A 15778-nucleotide genomic window follows, 5' to 3' on the forward strand; every position below is an offset into this window, starting at 1 on the left:
ATACAGTGTGTGAATAATAGCTGCACATTATGGCCTATGTTAAAAGATGCAGATATTTTAAGCCTTCACAGCCTCGGTATTTTCTCTTAGTACAGCTCCAAACACTTCTGATAAATGATGAATAGCAGAACACTCTGTGGAGCACGTCTTCACTGATGTATGCAAATTGATGTCTTTTATTGGTTCAAAGGCAAGATTTGTACCAGCTTTTATTGTAGTGTGATCCCTTCCCATACAGCTGAACTTGACAAAAATTAATTTGTCCTGTAGCCATTTGATGCAGCTGCTCTGCAGGCATCTGCTGAGTCGCTGTGCAAAGTGCCTCTGACACCTCCCATATGTACCCTGAGAATTAGGAAATTGCCAAAGTGCAGCATCCTCATATTCCAAATCTGGAGCTGCAGGGCCTGGGTCTTGTTCTCCTCTGGAGTATATAGCACATTGCTATAGTGCTGTCCTTCCTTGTTCTTTTTTGGCTTATATACTTACAAAATTATTAGTGATGTAGAATTTTTTTCTCATTTGCTTATTTTTCACGTCCTCTGTGGTGCTTGATGTTCCAGTTGAAATTCAGAGCATTCAGATGGAGGCAAGAAATTGAACAGGAGGAGGATTAAGGGTGGATACACTTCTAGGTGTATTTTGATTTACAATTGCTAAAAATATGCAAATTTTAGTATTTGCCCTTAGGTATTTTACTGAGGGGTTGAATCCAACAATTAAAAATGAATAAGAATTATGGATGTTGTTTAAGTGTGTTCACTAAATCTCTTTTAGCAAGCTGGAAGTGGTTTCTCTAGATTAGTCTCATCTTCCCCTGCCCTAAATATGGCTCAAGGTCAAATGTTACTCAATGGCATCATGTTTGCAAGGCTGCTCTTGATAATCCTTGACACATTAAAATAATTGGCAGCTCCAATAAGGTTTAAGGATTGCACCTGGTAAAGTTCAGTGGGGACATTAAGAAAAAGCCTTTTCATTTGAAGCACAGAGAAGGAAAGAGCAAAATGCTCAAAGCAGAATCTCCGTTCTTGGAGATTTGTGAGACTCATCTAGTATAGGTTGTGGTTTACTTAAATTGGTCTTGGTTTGATATTGGACTTCAAGTGAGGTTTTGTGTTGGCCTAGATGAGTTTCCATATGTCCCTTCTGGCCAATGACTTCATGATCCTGTGAAATTTTTAGAGGCATATTTTAAGAGGGTTTGGTTTTATTTTGGGCCCATCTCCTAGTAAACACCTTTTTCTCCAGACAGAGTCCCACAGGTCAGTACAGTTTGTTCATAGTGGCTTAGTGAGTTGAAGAAGGAACACATTTATTAAAATACATTTTGCCATTAATTAATTCTGTTAAGACACACAATTTCTTTTGTTACTAAATTGTAGAGTATGAGGAATGTATTTTCTATACAAAGACACAAGCATAATGTTTATAACAGAACCTCTTTAGCAATTTTCCCAACAGGAAGGCATTAATCAGTAGGAAAGAAACGAGTGTGAAGTGTGATCACAGTCCTGAAGTGTGCTGTGCTGTGATTGTTCGCTCTTGTAAAGGCACACTTGATACAAAGGCTCTTCACAGACTTCTTTTTTCTTTTAAAGGACTTCCTCCTGTCATTTACTCATAAAACTTTGGATAATCTGAGTAGTACTTGTGTTTGTGCTGAGAGAGTGATTGAAAATGTTGGGATGTTTATATGGTCACTAGCACATAATTGTGAGAGTAATGAAGTCTCCAAGGGCTTTCAATAACTAGAGGTAGAAAAACGCTGATAAATTACAGTAAATTACTAAATTAGTCTTACTGTAGAATAATGACTGAGTCTGCAAAGTAGAGATGATTTCAAGGAAGGAATACATGTTTGCCTTGAATTTCATTCAAACAGTATCATCCTATTATGTAGACAGATGGAGTAGTTTTATGTTATCTGAATACCAATTGAACATTTATTACTTCTTTATCTTTTAGCAGTAACTTTTTTCTCACTCTGAAAATATATCATGTTGATATTAGGACTGTTACTTGAAAAGAAAATACGAGATTTTAACATGTTATACAGCCTTCAGTGTGCAGGATTGCTCTGATTTTTACCTTCTGTATATGCAGTTTGATAACACTGAATTCCTCTGAAAAGTTCTGTTCTGAGTCATCATACAGATTTATTTGATCAATAGCTAGGTGATAATTAGAATAAAACAATTTTTAGAACAATTACTTTTTTTGTTTTAAGTATTTGAAACAAAGCCAGAAAAATAATTACATTCCCAATTCTTCTGAGTCAGTTTATTTCTTCTTCTCATTCTCCAGCTCTAAAAGCTTTCAGCATCAGAAGACATCAAGCAGAGGCAGCTGCTCAGAGCAGGCTGTGGTTAAGCTGGTCAGCCTTCTCTTGTTGAACAATTAGAATTGAAACCCAGGAGTATTATTTCTGGCAATATTTAAGAAAGGAGTATGGGGGTTTATAAATGATAAAGTGTGAAATCAGTCTAAAGTATTTCTAATATTAGAACCAACACAGGTAAAATAATACTTAAAAAACAAAATTCTGTAACTACATTGAATTATTCAATATTTTCCGTGTAGTCATAATTAGACGACATATTTAAAATATGGATTTGTTAATAATAATTTGAAATTTCATATTTTACAATAATAGATAGTAAAATTCAGTTTATTTAGAGTAAGGTAAAATGTTTGCTTCTATGCCAGCATTCTGCATGGAGTATAGAAAAATAAAGATTAAAGCACAGTCCCTGTTTGCAGATTTCTGCCAATTTAATGGCTATAAATTTTTTGGTGGGGCACTAGATGATGAAGTTGTTTGTCAGCACAGTCACAACTCCTCTGTATAGATGTGGGGGAAGTGTTAGTGCTTATTATCTGAATATTTATTATAACTCAGTGTTTCATTAATTAATTTTATAAACAGAGTAAACTAGGCTTTGTTTCAGTGGATGCTCCAAGTCTGTTTTACCAGATTGCTTAAGAGAATGTAAAAGGTGTTTAATGAGCTGGACCTCTGGGGTATTCCCAGCCCTGCACTTGTCTGTCCCCACTGAGAGGCAGAGCTAAGGCCTGTCCCTACCTGAGTGTTTGCATTCAACAGAAGTGTCACAAACCTGGGGCTGTTTCACTTTCTTTGTGAACTCTGGCACTGTTGGGAAATAGCTCCTCTAACATTTCACTTTTAGGTGCCCTGTGACCGTAATGTCTGGAATTTTGGAATCAACATGCAAAGAATGTGGTGTTTCATGTGTATGTTAATGCTCTAGTTCCTTACCTCAGTTGAATGGACATAAGTAAAGTTGGCCTATCTATAATTATGTGTTCTTTCAAACTGAGAAAAAGAGAGGAGTGAAACTGAAAGGAGAAGAATGCTTCTTCACTTTTATTTTGTAATAATCACAAGGAAAATAGAAAACTACACTTTTTAAATGAAAAGACTTTGTTAAAATGTATATTTTATTTGTACTGTGGCATTTACATAATGATTAATAAATAATTTTAATATAGAATTTTAATTATTAACTTATATAATTACTAGTGATTTTAATCCATAGTGTCTTAAAATGTGAGTGCTAACTTGAAGTCTTGTTGATGGAATTTCTGGGTCATGTTTTCTTTGTGATGGATGTGCCACTATATGGTTGACGTACAAAAATCCTTCTGTTGTGAATTCAGATTGATGAGCTCTTTTATTATATTGAAAGCTAGAAATCAGTCTTTTAAAGTTTAATGCTTGAGAGCTGGTTTGAAAAATTGTGCTGAATTAAATCTTTTGTCTCTCTGTTATTAGCGAGGCCTTGAAATGCATAATGCCAATATCTGATAGCAAGGTGAGAACAGAAGCTCTATTGAGATGGTCTCTGACATTTGAAGACAAAATGCTGAGTGGTACTTCAGAGAAAAAAAAACAAAATGCCACCAAAACAACCCCAAATCTGCTGCATCATCATTTTAGTAACATAAAGGTTAAGCATAAAATTCAAATCAAGAAAAGATCATGGTACTGAAAGCTGTCAAGTGTGTGAAATTTTAGCCTGGGCTTCAGTTGTGATACCTCTGGGTTTTTGTTTTGCTTTCTCCTCAGCTCCGTGGGACTGGCCAAAGCAGCTTTAGAAGCAATTAATGGTTTCAATCTCTTTGGAAATCAGGTAACAGAAGTGTTTATTTTCCCTCCTTTTTTGTTAGGAATAATGATTTACAGAGTGGATCAGAGGATATTGAGAAGTATCTAGCACAGTTTTTTAGATTCCAGCTTTAAAGAAAGTTGGTTGCTGCTGTTTCAGGTACAGAATTTATCTGATAAAATTATTAGTGCCCTTTCTATCACATCTTGGGATTTTTCCTTAGAAAAATTCTAAAGTGGTTGTAGCTTAGTCTGAAAAAGAGTTTTGTTGCCAAAATATTTTTTTCCTTCAGAACTGTATCTGTTGCTGACACTAGAATATACCTCCACCTTCAAGCATTACCTTCCTTTTGTCTGCTTCCTTCAGGTGGCTTTTGATCAAGACTTTGAACAAACTGCTTTTCTATAATCCCACTTTTTTACTGTTTTTAATTTCAGTGTGTTGCACATCTATAAAGTCTTTTCTCATCCTTTATGTGGCTTGGCTCAATTAGGGAACCAAGCCTTTTCTGAGACTTTTTTATCTGCTGTGTATTCATTCCCCTTCTATGTGCATCTTTCTCTTTGGTGCTATACCTAGAGTAGTCTGTAGCTAAAATAAAAGAGTACTCTTCCAAATTAATGGTTTAGAAAATGTATCTATGGAAGAGAGATGCCATACATTTTAAAAGCTGATGTCGTGTTCAGAACTAGGAGGTAGTAAGGATGTTCAATAATGATCAGACATTGTACATTCATTGTTATTCTTTCAGAAATAACATTTATCTGTAATTTTTACCTTCCCAACAGTTTAAAGCACCAGTAAATGTGGCTGTTAAGGTTTTTTTCAATTTTTTTTCTGAATTCTGAAAAGGATGAATAAATTGCTGAAGCAAGACCCATTTAAATACTTTGTGAGTTTCTTTCCAAGATCAGTAGTTGGCATTAACAGAACCCATTTTGACCTTCAGTCTGTGCAGAGTTTGCCTTTGTGCTTAGCTCCAGCTGTGTTCCCATGGCTTTGAGAAATCCCCTTGAGCCCCTCTAGAGACTTGTTTGTACCTGCAGCTGCACAGGTACAACCTGCAGAAATCACTGCTGGGGGAGCAGTGCTCACAGCAAGAGGAACACATTAAAGGCTGACCTGGGCAGAGTTGTTTGTGTATGAGCTGCATGCCCTCTATTGGGTTGAGCAAAAACAATTTTAATTGTTTTTTTCATAAATCAAGTCTCTGTAAGGTGTTCTTACTTCAGAAGCTTATAGTCTTTAGAGAAGTGAAAAATGTTTCATTTGTCAGACAAGATGCTTGTGGGTTTAGAAAATGCAAATGAATCTGCCCCTGAATCCCCAGAGAATCCTTCCCTGCAGCATAGACTTTGGAACTGCACGTGTAGGCAGGTTGTGTTCAGAGTTTGTAGGTGAGTTTTGAGAACTGTGAATAATCAGAATCTGGATTAAGAAGAAAGTTAAAACAATCAAAGTCAATGTGACCATTTGTGTACATTCTTATTGCAGCACTGGTCAGTGTATATCTTGCTAGAATAACTCAGATTGTTTTCCATGAGGACAGTGGAAAAAATTGTTTAGGGTTTTGTTCTCCCTAGTAAAGCAAAAGCTGTGTATTTTTTGGATAACTATATATAATTAGAGTGCAGTAAAGTGTAAGTAAGAACAAAATTCTGGAGAAGCATCTCAGTGGGTAGTGGCACTGGCACACAAAGAAGAATGGTGAGGTATTTATGTAGTAATTTCACTGGAAATTAAAGTTTTTAATCATTAGAATGGTGGGCTCTGGAGCAGTCTTTCTAGGAACGTAGTATACCAAAGAAACTGACTGCTGTTTAGGAGAAATTTGGTGGATTTATGAAAATTTCTGGGATTTATGACCATTAGTGGAATGAATTCACAATGTCTGTGTCTTCCAGTGGGGGAGTGATCCTGAGATTATCAGTTGCAACATATATAGAGATATCTGTTCATTAACAAAGCTGAATTTGCAAGAAGTTACCTACTGATAATAGTTCTAAATGCTATTGATTCTGTTTAAACTCTCTCTCAGCCAGGGGAATTTTCTTTAGTGTTTCAGAAAGTATCAAGAAGTTGACAGAGAAATATAGTGTAAAATTACTGAATTTATTAGGAAGTAGATTTTACCAAGGAGTGGATGTTGATAATGTAGACCTTACAATAACTGAAAACCAGGCCATTTTTATTTGCTATGAAGGTCCTTTTCCAAAGCAGTACCTGTGCTGAATATCCAATTGTTTGTATTCTAACTGACTTGTAATGAAATATTCAGCATCACTGTTTTGAACATTTCCTGTGTTCACAGGGAAGAACAACTACTCTTTTTTATTCGTCCTTAATACAGGCCTCATTTTTCAAGTGTTAATAGAAGAGTTAATAGCTTGAATGATTCATATAATTACTAATCAGTGAAAAAGCCATCTAATTTTGGCTAGACTTCATTATATTTAAAAACCAAAATATTTTTGACTTGATAATGTGCTGTGTTTTCTGATTAAAATTTTCAGCTACCACACAATGACAACATAACTAAATTAAACACAGAACCAGTGAGTTTCAGCAGGATGCACTAAGCTTATTCCCTTTGCCTTAAACAAATGCAACATTGTGTTCACAGGGCTGCTCTTGGTCTGTCATATTTGTGGATTTTGATGCCCATAACCGGAACAGGCAAACCCTGTGCTCCTTGCTGCCCCGGGAGTCAAGGTCTCATGTAAGTCATTAAAAGAAGTTCACCCCAACAGAGTGTGGAGGAAACGAGTGGATATGAGTTCTTAGTTGTATTATAGATGTTCTGATCTGCTTGATAAATGTGAAATTTGCTGGGAAGGTGTTACATTTTTGCTTTTTAAGTGTTACTGTGGTGTAGTTGTTTTTCTGAACAGGAATTGCAATGGTGTTCTTTATGTTTATAATACTTAGATTAAAATGGTAACCTCTTGCTAGCTTTCCAGACAACTTTAAAATAAAATTTGAAATAACTTATTTGCAGCTTTGGGGATTTGTTTTTCTTTTGGCCTAGTTTCCACTACACACTGTCTCTGCACTTTTGAAACCCTTTGTTTTAGCTTTAATTCTTTCTTTTGTTTAGAAAAAAAAGCCTTTAAGCTTGGCTTATCATAAAGTGCTGAATATGAACAATTTCTTGTTGTTATAAACTACCGTTACAAATGTATTTCCTTAGTGAGTAAATCTAAATGACATAAATATAGATTAGTTAAAAAAACATCTATTTCAGTCTCAGCATCAAAGGTAAATTTGGTGTTAGGGAATCAGTAATTTAAAATGAGTGATAATAGGGTTCTGCTTTTTTATTTATTCTGGAATATAATAGCAGTTTTGTTCATGAAACAGGCTATTAATCTTAAACATTAATAGTTTACTTATTGTGTAGAAGAATTATAGCTGAGTTGTACTGCTGGATAATTAAAATAAAAGGCACTGTCAGCTACTTTTTTTATAGTCAAATGGTCTTTTAGAACTCTTGCTGTTTGTTATTTGCGGGAGACTTGAAATATTCCAACAGGAGCTGATTTTATAATTTATTCCATATAAATCTTTGTGTTGTTTTCTACCGATGTTGGGTTTGTGTCAGTCATATTGGTTGAAATTTTAAATAGTTAAATATCTTGACTATATCGGCAGAAAAATTATACTTTTCTGTGTGTTTCTGGAAGCTTACCTGTAGAGGTGATGCACTAGTTAGTAATTTTTCTAGTGTTTTTAATTCATAAGAGACCCACACGGTTCCTGAGAAGGTTTCATATTTTTTCCTGGAATTATCCCCTTATCTTCCTAATTGTAAATCAGATAGGCTTTTTTTGTTCCATCGCCCTAAGAATATTTCTGAAAAAGCTGTTCATAAATTATGATTAATAATGGGTACTTCTCAGCATTGCACCTTTATGCAATACATGTGCTTCTTTTTGAGCATATAGCACTCAAATTTCCTCCAGGAATAATCTGGAGAATGTATTTTAAAAACACACAAAAAAATCCTGAAGCACAAAGTTTTATATGTTTTCAATTGTGCCTGCATATTATCAGCTGCAAAACAGGTGACATTCTGAGTTAAATGTGTTATCTTTTAAATTGTATATCTGCACATTTGGTTGGTTGTTTATCCTGATGCTTCCTAAGAAGTCTTATTTTGCACACTATTTTCCTGTATTAGGACTATGATTTTGATAAGATAATGTTCCAAATGTATATTTCACTTAGTAAGTTAAACACTCTCTGTCTGTGGATCAAATAGTTGTCAGGGATCTAATTAAATTTGTAATGTCCTATTTCTCCCTCTCCTACAGAATACTGATGCAGCTCTTCTGCCATGCCTTAGTTATCCTGGGTTTGCTTTGGATGATGAGGTTCTGTTTGGTCAAACACTAGATAAAATTATTAGGAAGTTGAAAGGCAAATATGGGTTTAAGAGGTTTCTGAGGGACGGGTACAGGACGGCGCTGGAGGACAGGACACGGCGTTACTATAAACCAGCAGAAATCAAGGTACAGCCCTGCCCCACCCTGACACCCCTCCAGCTGCTGCAGTCACTATTGCACTGGGCTTCCTAAAGCCTCCAAGGCAAGGAGATGCCTTCTGTAATTTGCATGTGCAGTTTTCAGAGTCTGCTAAGTCAGCATTGAGTCATTGGGTTGTTTTGTAATGAATGTGCTTTCATTTGCATTTAGGGTACAGTTGATTTCACATAACAAATAAGGAAATTATTTATCATTTCACTTAATTTCACAGATGACTACAGTCTGAGTGTGTGGAAAACAATTTTGCTTTTGATCACAGTATTTATCAGTTAAGGTTATCTAAATGAAAATTTATATTTTGCCCCTTAGTTTCTCTCTGAAAAATGAAAAGTAGATTATTTAAATATTCTGCTTGAGGATGAGCCACAGCATATATAAAGGCACAGTTAAAGTACCCATAGAATTAAGTGATACTAAATTCGCTAAAATATTTTTGCATTTGTGTTTGTCTTTTGTTGCTAAGAAATTACTCTGCAGGATTATTCAGATATATATTTACTTAAATGAAAATTATGAAACGTCTGATGAATTTTTCTTCTTTGCAGCTTTTTGATGGCATTGAGTGTGAATTTCCTCTTTTTTTTATTTTCATGATAATTGATGGTAAGTATAGCTTTACATTCCTGTTCCTTAAAAGCGTAAGAGAAATGAGCTTTTAGAGGAAAGATACAAAATTATTTTTCTGTCCTGCCAAAATAAACCATAATGCAGTGACACAAAATATCTCATTGAGAGGTCTGCCTCCTGGGTTACAAAACCCCAAGCATCTCAACCCTCTATATTTCAGCATTTCTAATGTGAACTTTTTTTAGAATATAACTTAGTAAGGGTTTGTTAAAAGCCTCAGTCTGTGGCATTGTCCTGCATTGCCTTTTAAGCCTGAAAAACTTTCAGATGTATCAGAACTTAGCAGCAGCACAGGAAAGAAAAAAGGGAGGGAGAATAAACTGCCACACTCAGTGTGAACCAGGGCTTCTCAAGTTGAGCATTGTGTGGCAATTGAATCAGAATTCAGAAGGGAAGGGGAACCAGGAAAGGTTTTGTTTCCTTCCAGCCACGATTTTTCACGTGGTCAGTCTGATTGAATAATAAAACAAAATTTAAAAATCAAAACAAAGCCAACAAAAATGACATTACCTCAGTCTTGATGTGAGGACAGGAGACACACCAAAGTTCAAGGGGTGGTCTCAGGATGGAAGCTAGAACTTGCATAGAACAGAAGTCTGAATAAGGACATGAGTAGGGTTACAATTGTCAAAAATAGTTTTAAATGGATTAAAATCTGTCCATCTTTTCTTTCTCCTGTAGCACATTGAATAGTTTTCAGATAAAGACAGTGAGGGGCACAGAAATCTGCCATCAGCCCCAACTCCTCTGCGGCCACCCACAGATTAAAATACTGTGTTTGAAGATATAATAAGGTTTCACAACTGGTATTTCTAAAGAAATGTTTGACATTTTTCAAAGAGTGAGGCCCAAAACTGAGGAGAAAAGCACTGACATTTAATGCTGCCCACTTGCAGTTTTGAGAACAAAAAGATGGTAATCTTCAACTGAGGCTAACAAAATAACAGAATAAGCATTTTATGCTTCTTGTATCCAAAAAGCCCTAAAAATTACATACTGTGCACATACTGTCCTTGTCCTTTTTGCCTGGACCACACTTTTAGGAAATAGAACAATTCTGTTAGTAGATTTTGTGCAAATATCTCCAAATCCACAAGTTTCCTTAATGCAAAGTCTGAAGTGTATACACAGCAATGGCAAGAAGTTAAGGATGTGGGAGGAGCAGAGGTTGCTGCTATGTCAGGAGTATCCTTGAGTGTTTTGAAATGCTCAGTGTGTCACTTGAAACGCACCTTTGTGTGCAAACTTTGATTGCATTTGTGTCTCTTAACTGTAAATATTTCTGTATATATACTCAGGAAGATTTGAAAATGTGGTGAGCAATACTAGTCAAGCTTTGGGTTTGGATGGAGTGTTGAAGAGTCATGGAAAGAAAAAAAAATTGGTGGTTGAAGAAGGGTGTATTAATATAAGATGTATAATGCCAAGTTTTCATCTAGCTCATTCCCTATTGAATATTAAAAAATATTCTACTTTAAAACATCACCTTGCTTGTCAAATAGATCAGTTTTTTCTCTGATGAACAGAAATGGGTTTTCTATTGTTAATATATATTTTCATTTAAGAACTTTCCATGAACTGAACATTACTCATGTTAATATTCATCAGATATGTCTTGGAAAGTTCTGCTAGAACAACTTCTAAAGGACTGGTAGTGCTACATATACCTGTGTCTCCCCAAAAGCAGCATGAGGGAGTTGACTGTTTTGATCTACAGCTCAGTCTTTTCTTTTTCATTATCTATTTAGTGTGTAGGCACTTAATATTTAGTTTTGAAAAGTAAACACTGGATTTTTTTTTTCTTTCTCTTTTATGAACCTTGAGGTCATGGAAAAATTATTTCTTCCATTGAATCAATTATTTTTTGGTTATTTTTAGGTATTTTTAGAGGAAACCCTACACAAGTAAAGGAGTATCAGGATCTCTTGGACCCTTTGCTTCAATATACATCTGAAGGTATTATCTGAAAATTGTTCTTCTGAAACAATTGTAGCTTTTTATTGACCTGAAATTGTAAAAATCCTGACATTCCTATTAATGTATTAATTACTTTCCTAATGTATATTGTGGTCAGAGCAAATGAGAAGAAAGAACATCAACATTTTTTTGATGTAAGAACATCATTTTTTCCTGGTGAAAAAATACTAATTCTAAAATAACCTCTTTTCTGTAGATATATTGCATCATAAACTGTGATAATAAAAGTAACATTTTTCCAGAAAAATGTTACTTTTATTATCACAATTTATGCGATCTTAAAGTAAGATTTACACTGTGCCTACTGGTTCCTCTCCTTCTTCACCTCTGCTTCATTGTTTACTAAGTTTCACTTCTACTTTTCAGGCAAATATTAACAAATATTCACTACCAGCAGTCAGGTTGTTTTGATGTCCTACCTGTACTCAGTTGAGAATTACTCTCATCATTCATTGTCACTTAATTTTGCAGGCTTTAAAAAATAATTTGGTATATGCATATGGAATCGCTTCTAGCTTAGAGCTGGGAAAGTGGCTACATAATCAATTTATTATAAATGTGCTCTTATTTAAATTTGGAACTTCAGAATTTTTTTGCTACTGCAGACAATGCTAGTGGTGGCCTACAGGCACAGCCATCCAAAATTCAGTCAAAAAAAGAAAAAGGCCATAAGTTTGAGTAGGAGGAAAAGAAATGGCCTGAGAACAGAACAATCCAATTTTAAAACTCAGCATTTTAGTCACCTGTTCTTACATCTGTGGTACAGTTACACAAGTGCCTGCAGAATATGCCTTGTTCTTTAAACTTTTTGAAGTGAACTAATTTCTGTAAGGCAGTTAAACATTCCCATACCAAATTTGTATTATGTAGCATTTTTTTCTTGCTGGTTGTGTCTTTTTTCTGATTAATAATGAGTATGTGAAGGTTCATGGACACTAAATTAATCTTGTGGTTCCTTTTGTTGCATGTCATCACAAATGTCACATTTTAAAATTTCTGGGCGTGTTTTGGTGCCTTATTCATTTGAACCTAATATCTCTAATAACTGTTGCTTTTCCATTTTTTCTCTGCTTCTTCCCAGTAATTTGGTTTTTTTTCTAGGCAAATAGTAAGACACTACAACTTTATTCTGTTTATCACCTGTTCTTCATCCAAGTTAGTTCAAGAGTAGAGCAATATTAAGGTAGAATTTAATTATGCAGGAAGCATATTAATTTGCTTTTCAATTTCCTATAATTAGGTCAGTAATTTGTAATCATGTCTCTAAATTCCTGATGCATGTCCACTTAAAAAGTTCTGAAATTAAGTTTACAATGATCAGCAATACCTGGGGCATAATTCTAGATATAAGGTATGTATCTTCTAGTAGAGAAGTTATGCCATTTTGTTTCATGATGTTTCAAGATTCAAGTGCACATTTTAAACATTTGATAAATAAAATTATCCAAAACCAAGTTGACTCTTTTTGAGGAGGAATTTTAGTTAGAAAGAGTTGTCTGATATTGAGCCTGTGTTAACTGGGGGGCACCACACCCTCTGGGGCCCAACTTTCATGGCTTTTGGTTAAGGCTTCTTAACTGAACTGTATTTTCCTCCAGGTGACTACTGTTATTTTTAGTGTGCACAGAAGGTGCTGCACAGACAACATACCTGTTCTGGGAAGAAATTCTGAGGAAATGTCTGCTGAAATACAAAATAGTTTAACACTGCCCTGGCACTGAGATAACAACGAACGGCAGTCTCTGTTCAGAATGTTACTGGGGTGCAGTATTTCCTGGTCTGGATCCACTTCAGCTTTATTAGGACACTCCAATCAAGTGAGGGCAGTGATACTTACTCTCTGGCTGTGCTTGCTGTCCCCAGGCTGCCCTGTTGTCCCCAAGTATTACTACGTGCCTGCTGACTTTGTGGAGCTGGAGAAGAGGAGCCCGGGCAGCCAGCGGCGGTTCCCCAGTAACAACGGGCGGGATGGGAAGCTGTTCCTGTGGGGCCAGGCCATGTACATCATTGCCAAGCTGCTGGGTGAGAGCTGGGCCCCTGCAGCTTCTGTCCTGACCGTGTTCCTCCTGAATCCAAACCAGCATTGCCTTGAGTTTGGAATGGGCCTTGAGGGGCCTGTGCGTCCTCTGCTCTGGTACATTGTGACAGACAAAAATTGCTTTGCAGTCTTTTTCTTTTTATGCTGCATACTATAAAGCTTAGTGGAATATTTCATAGAGTACTGAAAATCTAAACGCGATGACAAATTTTTTTTTCTGGTTTTCCTTCTAATTTCCATTTATTCATGACAGAATATATTAATGTGATACTTTCTGGGTTAACTATATCAGCTTCACCTGTACAGTGATGTTTGTAAATTATATATAACATTTAATTCAAATTATTGACTACTTAAGCAAGACAAGGTAAAACTTTGAATAGTTGCAATCGCAACTACTGTTATTTTTACCCTTTTTCAATTGTATGAGCAATTGAATGTGCATGTCAAAGTTTGACCATTGAAGGTTGTTATGGTGAATTTCAGTAACAAACAAACTCTCAGTCTCACTTGGAATGATTTTATAGACTAATGGAAAAAGAATGGTTAATCCAGAAAAATCTTCACAGCTGGGTTTTTTCTTTAGTATTTTTTTCAGGAGAAAGATATATTACTTTATTTTAACATGATCAGCAGTTACCTAGTAATCAGTAGATGGAGTTTTGGAAACCATTTTTCTGTTAACACAGAAAGGAATCAGGCTGTTGGTAATAAAAATGAGAAAAATTGAAGAGGAGTTAAAAAATTCAGCAGTTGGCAAGAACAGTGGATGTATCTTTAGGTATAGAGGGACAGAGTCTGTCTCCACCTGTTTGGTTTTGCTGTATTCCTTGCAAAATTCCTCTTTCAGCCAACACTTCAAAGTAAATGCAAGCAATCTCACTATTAATTAAAAAAATAATTTTTCTTACAAGAATATTAGCCAAGTAATCCTCCAGTGTGTGTGTGTAGGTTGCTGTAGTAGTTCTGCTAGTATTGATCTCGTACTGATATTTGTGTGTTTCTGTACCGGCAGAATGCTGGTTAAATAAGTTATATTTATAGTTTGCTAGCTGTTGTTTGTGTAACATAAACATTCTTGTGTTTCAGTTCTTTGCTGAACATTCTTACACACTGCTTTTTTATTTTACATATTTTTAAATTTTTTTTCAAAATATTCAAAATTTAGTAATTTTTTCCTGCTTCTCTTGTAGTCCTTGCAAACAGGGTTTGGAGATCTTACAGCAATGTATTCATCAGAGATTGTTATATCAGGAACTCCATTTATTCCTACTAATTTAGAGTTGGTGCATTCGATTCTGCTCCTTACTGGTGAAAACCTACCTGAATAATAATCTTGTCCTTGGTGAAAGCATTTGTGTGTCTTACTTTGCTTGCTGGAGGTTGCTAATTAAGTGGAAGCCTGGGTCCAAATACTTTGATATCTGGGAAGGTATTGGTTTCCCATTTCATTATCCATTCAGAAATCATTGTGTGGCCTCCAGGGTATCAATTAATTTGTGTTTGTTCAGCCTCCTTGCTCCTGCTGTGTAGCCCCTGCCGCTGTCTCTGGGCCTGGGCTCTGCCTCTTGAGGCCCAAATATTTCTAAATGCAGCAACATGAACCTGAGTCAATTCTTACCCTCCCACAGAGGGGCAAACAGAAATACGGAAGTCAAAATTTTGATCCTGCTTACAAATGCTAAGTAACAGAGGCAGTGAAAGTGCCTGTTGGAGGGCACATTTATGCAGCTGAAAAAAATGTTTGTGAAGGAAAAGAGCATGTGTTTTGCAGGTGGTGATGCTGTTTTTCAGAATTTCCTTCTTGCTTTGGATGAGGAGGCTTGTAAAACCTTTATGTTAGGGTCCCCATTTTGGAGCAAGGGAAAGGAGTCCCAGGTATTCAGCTGTTTCATGCAACTGAAAATTCACTCAGTCTTTTGTTTAGTAGCTCACTTTCCTTTGTTTTTCTTTAGAATTCTTGTATCTTGTTCTATGGATTCAGTGCTGCCTAGAACTAATTTTAGCAATATTTCTATAGATCAAATGGATTAAATCTTGTCAGTTGCTGCTGATGCAGATAGGGAGCTAACAAAGGAATCTGCTTTTGCAGTCCAATACATTTGTATTTTTGATAATGGTGATGAATATTCACTAGCAGTTAGCTTAAGTTTCATATTAGTCTATTGATACAGTTCTTTTAAATATTAAATTATTCCTACCATATATTTTAATTACTGAGCAATGTGAATCAGTGTTAAAACCAGTGGGAATAGAACACACATTCTGGAAACCTCTCTTATTTTTGAGACTATGAGGAAGAGCCCATTGATCTTGAAATCATTTGGTTAATTCATTTTATTTCATTAGCACTACACATAATTCAAGTAGCTTCCATTGTTTTAGCTAGCATAAGAATTCAGTGTGGACTGGAGCTTAGATGAGTGCTTTGCTCAGATCTGCTTTGGTAACTCATGTCAGTC

At 35.6% G+C, this 15778-nt stretch overlaps 1 protein-coding gene across 14 annotated transcripts in view; it reads left to right on the forward strand.

The window, feature by feature from the left end:
• The window catches only part of PHKB (phosphorylase kinase regulatory subunit beta), a 70069-nt gene that overhangs the window by 20533 nt on the left and 33758 nt on the right, over positions 1-15778 (forward strand). For all 14 annotated transcript variants that reach the window (XM_077786319.2, XM_077786320.2, XM_085589554.1 and 11 more), the window contains 6 exons: positions 4091-4154; positions 6754-6849; positions 8444-8641; positions 9220-9277; positions 11180-11257; positions 13142-13300. In XM_077786319.2, coding sequence (XP_077642445.1) covers positions 4091-4154; positions 6754-6849; positions 8444-8641; positions 9220-9277; positions 11180-11257; positions 13142-13300 — 653 coding nt within the window. The remainder of the gene's footprint in view (positions 1-4090; positions 4155-6753; positions 6850-8443; positions 8642-9219; positions 9278-11179; positions 11258-13141; positions 13301-15778) is intronic.

Source organism: Lonchura striata, chromosome 11, assembly GCF_050655825.1.
Source record: "Lonchura striata isolate lonStrDom1 chromosome 11, ASM5065582v1, whole genome shotgun sequence".
In the NCBI taxonomy this organism is placed as follows: Eukaryota; Metazoa; Chordata; class Aves; order Passeriformes; family Estrildidae; genus Lonchura; species Lonchura striata.